The 6,000-nt window shown below is 40.8% G+C and overlaps 1 protein-coding gene across 2 annotated transcripts in view; it reads right to left on the bottom strand.

The window, feature by feature from the left end:
- Window positions 1-588: 588 nt before the first annotated feature.
- Window positions 589-6,000, bottom strand: part of TAC3 (tachykinin precursor 3) — a 134,790-nt gene continuing 129,378 nt past the window's right edge. Inside the window, exon 7 of one of the 2 annotated variants that reach the window (XM_073613842.1) lies at window positions 589-2,279. In XM_073613842.1, the coding sequence (XP_073469943.1) occupies window positions 2,261-2,279 (19 nt within the window). In that variant the 3' untranslated portion in view covers window positions 589-2,260. The remainder of the gene's footprint in view (window positions 2,280-6,000) is intronic. The other variant, XM_073613843.1, reaches the window with a different exon arrangement.

Genomic DNA, 6,000 nt, shown 5'->3' with positions numbered 1-6,000 from the left:
AGGCACAGCTGATTGGAAAACCCGAGTGAAAGAACCCTAAGCCCATGTTCACAGTGGGCCTATTTGGCATGCGAATTTACATGTCAAATCGCATGCCAAATCGTTGGCTATTGCAAGCGATGGCACCATCCGAATCGGTGCAACTTCGGCTTTGCAGTGCCGCACCGATTCTCAAAAGTAGTTCCTGTACTACTTTTGGCGACTTTGGGGACGATTTGAATAGACATCTGTGCATGAACCCGCACTGATGTCTGTCAAATCCCCCCCCCCCCATTCGGACCGCATTGCCGGTTTAAAATCGTGCAAGTTCAGCTGAACTTGCACGATTTCTAACCCGCAGTCAGTGTGAACCTGGGCCCGATGTGAACATGGGTTAAGGGTATTTCATCTGTTAAACACAATAGTTACGATTTTGAAAATCATTCTAGCATTTTGCCTACTCTTAAGCTGGCCACAGATGGAGTGAAATTCTTTCCTGCAAACAAGGGTTGCAGGAAAGAATATTGCTCAATTCCCCCATCAAAACAGTCAGCAGTGATGGGGGAATCAATTCCGCAGAGCTATTGTGTTCTCCTGGCACGGTAGGAGGGGGGGGGGGGGGCACAGGTAGCAGTCCCAGACAGGAGAAAACACAGTGATTATTACTAGTGGCTATAGCCGCTGGCAATAACAGAATGAAAAATCTGACAGGCTAGTTGTAACCAAGTTGATCAATGAATCAACTTGGGTATAATCAGTCTGCCCATACATGGTTTGAATCTTGACTGGTCCCTGCTGAACCAGTCTATGGCTGGTTTTGTTAGCCTCCTAGAACTCATGGCTTTGATAAACAATTTGATAAGTTACACCTTCATCCTGTAAAATCCTGCCTTCACTGAGGTGCTGTTGATTACAGGAATTCAATGGGATAACAGAACTTTCTATCCTATAGCATAAGCATCAAGGGGACCAAAATACTAGACAAACTTCACAGCAGTCAATATCTTTGCAGTTTTTGCAAATATGAGGGGGTCCCATGAGCTTCATTTGCAGTACTGTATGCTGTTTTCACAGTTCAAACAGTCACGTACAATGGTTTTTTTTTAAGTGGAGCACAACTATGTTACTTTATGAGGGTGTCAGTTACAAACAGAATTTAAACTTTTTTTTTTAGGTCTTCACGACTGCAGTAATTTTACAGGAAGTTGTAGTAAAGGAATCATTAAAAGCTACACAAAATATGCACACTTTGGGGGTTATTTACTAAAGGCAAATCCACTTTGCAGTGCAAGTGCACTTGAAAGTGCACTTGGAAGTAAAGTCACTGTAGATCCGAGGGGGATATGCAAGGAAAATAAAAAACAGCATTTTAGCTTGCACATGATTGGATGATAAAATCAGCAGACCTCCCACTCATTTCAGATCTACCCCTTAGATTTAGAGCGACTGCACTTTCAAGTGCACTTGCAGTGCAAAGTGGAGTTACCTTTCGTAAATAACCCCCTTTGTGTTCAGGTATGAAAATATATTATTTCATGGCAGAAGACACACAGCATTTGCTTTGCACAAGAGCAACTTTATACCTCTGAACATTTAATCCATTTTAATTGTGTCATTATAGCATCAGTGTTACTGTATATAACAAAAGATACATCATACTAGCTGAAAAAGACTCAAGAACACACAAGATCATATGTAAAAATATTGTTATTATTTGATGTGAATGTTTTATCTTTAGCTACATTATTGGGTTGAAGCTTGGCTGGCAACGTGATAGGCACAGGATTATTAGTGACACTTAAGGGTACAATGTAGAACTTCATCTTTCACACAGAATCCAAGCCTTTTTTGTCCTTACAGTTTATGTTTACTATTTTTAAGCCTTTATTCTTCATGTCTGATTAAATCTGATTTTATACTCAGCCGTGGATGACAAAACCTACAAAGGAAAGGACTCAGCAGCACATTTGCCAAATTGTTTAACAAAATTAGTTGCCAATATTCAATATTCAGATAGGCCAAAAGAAAATATTTCTGTGGAATAAACAAATTTATAGCTATGGACAACTATACTTCTGATGATGTTCACTTGTCCTTTTTGCTTGACAAATTATTTTATAATGAATCGGCATGATGGAGAGAAAGGTGAAAATATATTTCAAAATACAACAAAAGTGGGGCTTTTCATCCGTGATACAAAATAAAAAATCCAGTGTGTTTGGCATTGGAAAGGTAATGTTTCTTTTTAGAAGATCTTCTAGGATCTTCAATGTTTCCCATCTTAAACTGAACGCCTGGACCTGCAGCCACAAAGAAATAGAAAGTCACCTACTGATATGCAGTTTATACGTATGTCTAATAGCAAAATATTTATCATATGATACATTTAAAGTATAGTTTCACCCCAAACTAAAAATTGGAGAAATTTGGCTTATAAGCACACTATGGGGGTTATTTACGAAAGGCAACTCCACTTTGCACTACAAGTGCACTTGGAAGTGCAGTCGCTGTAGATATGAGGGGAAGCTCTGCTGATTTTATCATCCAATCATGTGCAAGCTAAAATGCTGTTTTTTATTTTCCTTGCATGTCCCCCTCAGATCTACAGCGACTGCACTTGAAAGTGCACTTGTAGTGCAAAGTGGATTTGCCTTTCGTAAATAACCCCCTATGTGTAAGTGTGTATGTGTAAATGTCCTGAGGTTATCCTCAAAGCGGAGTTCCAGCCACATATTTTTTTTTGGCATCCCATGATAATGCATTAATAACCAAAATAAAGTTTATAGTTGTTTGCTATTGGATCAGAATTTTATATATTTCTTATACTTACAGTTAAGAAAATCCTCTTCTAGCCGTTGCCATGATGATTGTGGGCATGTGAAGCCCAATCGCAACCTCTTCCTAGATTTGCGATGGAGAGGTGCATGCTGGATAACCAGCATGCACCTCTCGATCTCAAACACGTGCGATGCTCCGTCGGCCGTAGCGCCGATTGTTTAGAAAGTTGCCATGACAACGGACAGCAACGGAGGAAGGTCCCGCCCCGTTGTTATTGCAACATAGATGTGATCCGCCTTAAATCACGTCATTTCCTGTCAGGAAATAACGCGATTTTTGCTCACAGTACTGCCCACTGACTCCTGGCAAATGATGACTCACATTTCCCAGGAGCACAGGCGAGGGAGGAAGTGATGCGGAGTGCCGCAGAGCCGGAAGTGGCAGACTAGGAGCAACTACATAGTAACAGGGTGTTTCTGGTGAGTTAAAAAAAAAATTCCCCTCAAATGTTTATTAATACTATGAAAGGATTGTAAATATGTAAAAATGTTTTTTAGGGTGGAACTCTGCTTTAACGTAAGTATTCAAATTCATCCAGATCACAAGATTCACAAACTTTCATTGACTTCATTAGTAAAAATCAGGGAGTAGGAGTTTAGTATGAATGAGCCACGCATTCATCTAAGGCTCGCCAGTTCCTAAATGTCTTGCAGGACAATTTTATGGGTCAGATGGTAGATGCACCAATTAGAAATAAAGCATTACTGGATCTACTGAATACCAACAATACAGACCTGATCACAACATACCGGGATATACAATGTAATACTGACATATAATCACACACATAGGTTGGACTTGATAGACTTGTGTCTTTTTTCAACCTCACCTACTATGTAACTATGTAACTATGTAAATCTGATATCAAAAAGAAAAAGACAAGCGCAACCTCCATAGTGTCTCCATAGTGTAGTAAACAAGGTGAACAATAGTTATTAATGATTAAAAACATACTCACAAAAGGGGAGCTTGTGCAAAGCGGTAAAAATCAAAGCTGCTGACTCTGAAGTTCGGAGCCACTGTGCAACTCCCCTGCTTTGGCCTGAAGGCTGAAGAAGAAGTGACATGCTTTGAAACGCATCCCTATGCTCCCCTTTTGTGAGTGTGTGTTTAATCATTATTAATTATTGTTCACCTTATTTACTACACTATGGAGGTTGCGTTTGTCTTTTCCTTTTTGTTTTCACAGTGTCCCAGCAATCCCCCCATGACTGCTTCAAGTTGCACCTTCTAACTAGTGATCAATGGCAATGTGTATAGTCTATTGGGCCTCATTGTTTATATTTTGTCTTTCCGTTTTTACTTTGCAACTTCTGCAATCATCTTTTATAGTTTGGTACATTGCCAGTGCCACACATACATTTCCTTGAGACCTTTTCACTCACACCAATAAGGTCAACGCCACCAGACTTGGCACATTTATACAGATATTGCCCTCTCAAGAGCACTCTGCAGTGGGACACTCTTCAGAGGGCAGTTACATAGTAGTTACATAGTAGGCGAGGTTGAAAAGAGACACAAGTCCATCAAGTCCAACCTATGTGTGTGATTTTATGTCAGTATTACATTGTCTATCCCTGCATGTTGGTCGTTCAGGTGCTTATCTAATAGGTTTTTGAAATTATCGATGCTCCCCGCTGAGACCACCACCTGTGGAAGGGAATTCCACATCCTTACCGCTCTTACAGTAAAGAACCCTCTATGCAGTTTAAGGTTAAACTGCTTTTCTTCTAATATTAGTGAATGGCTGCATGTCTTATTAACCACTTAAGGACCGAGCCTCTTTCTGAGATTTGGTGTTTACAAGTTATAAACAGTTTTTTTTGCTAGAAAATTACTTAGGCCCTTTTTTAAATATTGGTGCTACATTGGCTTTTCTCCAATCAGCTGGTACCATTTCAGTCAGTAGACTGTTCGTAAAAATTAGGAACAATGGTCTGGAAATTACTTGACTGGGTTCCTTAAGGGCCCTCGGGTGCAAGCCATCTGGTACTGGTGACTTATTAATGTTAAGTTTTTCAAGTCTATTTCTAATTCAGTCCTCTGCTAGCCATGAGGGTGCTTCCTGTGACATGTCAAGAGGATAAACTTTGCAGTATTGGTTACTGAAGCCTCCCCGATTCCCTCGTGAAGACTGAGGATAAGAATAAATTCAATACCTTTGCCATCTCTCCATCCTTAGTAACCAGATTCCCTTCATCATTCTTTATGGGACCAATATGATCTGACCTCCCTTTCTTACTATTTACTTAAAGAATTTCTTGGAATTTTTTTACTCTCCCCTGCTATGTGTCTTTCGTGTTCTATCTTATCCGCTCTGATTTCACCCTTACATTTCTTGTTGCATTCTTTGTAAAGTTGGAATGCTGATGATGATCCCTCAGCCTTGTATTTTTTGAAGGCCTTCTCCTTTGCTTTTATATACATTTTCCCGTTGGAGTTAAGCCACCTAGGACTTTTATTAGCTCTTTTAAATGTGTTTCCCATTGGGATGCACTGGCTAATGCCCCTATTTAAAGAAAGACCTCGCGCATAGTACCTTTGTGGATCTCTCCAACGCCCGCAGTGATTTACTCCGCATTCTAGATGCAAACCCCCCTATAGCCAGAGACAAAGGACGAAATTGTCACTACATGCTAGCTAATAAATGCGGACAACACCTTGCTAAGGTTCTACACCCGCGTCCCCCCCGACACCCCATACCATTCATTTGCAACACAAACCAACAAAAGATCAGAACCCCTAGGGGCATTGCAGATGCTTTTCAACACTACTACTCTCAACTGTATAAACTCCCCACACGACCTCAACAATCCCCACGACAAGACGCAGGACAAGACCCACAATCCTCTGACATGGGAAATTATATTTCAGAAACAGCCCTCCCAAGAATAGACTCCCCCACTTCCATAGCTCTGGAGGAAGTCTTGACATCTTCGGACTTCCTACTGGCTATTAAAGGATTGAAATCCGGTAAATGCCCGGGACCAGACGGCTTCACGCCCAGATTCTACAAATTATTTGCCCATTTGTTAGCTCCACTTCTTGCAGCGGCGTTTAACTACCTAGATGATGATCATCCCCTCTCCAAATCCCTTCTATCGGCCACCATCTCAGTAATACCTTAACCCGGCAAAGATCCCTCTCAGTGTACTAGTTATAGACCTATCTCCCTCCTTAACG

This window comes from Aquarana catesbeiana, linkage group LG02 (genome assembly GCF_042186555.1).
Source record: "Aquarana catesbeiana isolate 2022-GZ linkage group LG02, ASM4218655v1, whole genome shotgun sequence".
In the NCBI taxonomy this organism is placed as follows: domain Eukaryota; kingdom Metazoa; phylum Chordata; class Amphibia; order Anura; family Ranidae; genus Aquarana; species Aquarana catesbeiana.
This window is presented reverse-complemented; position numbering and strand designations above follow the sequence as displayed.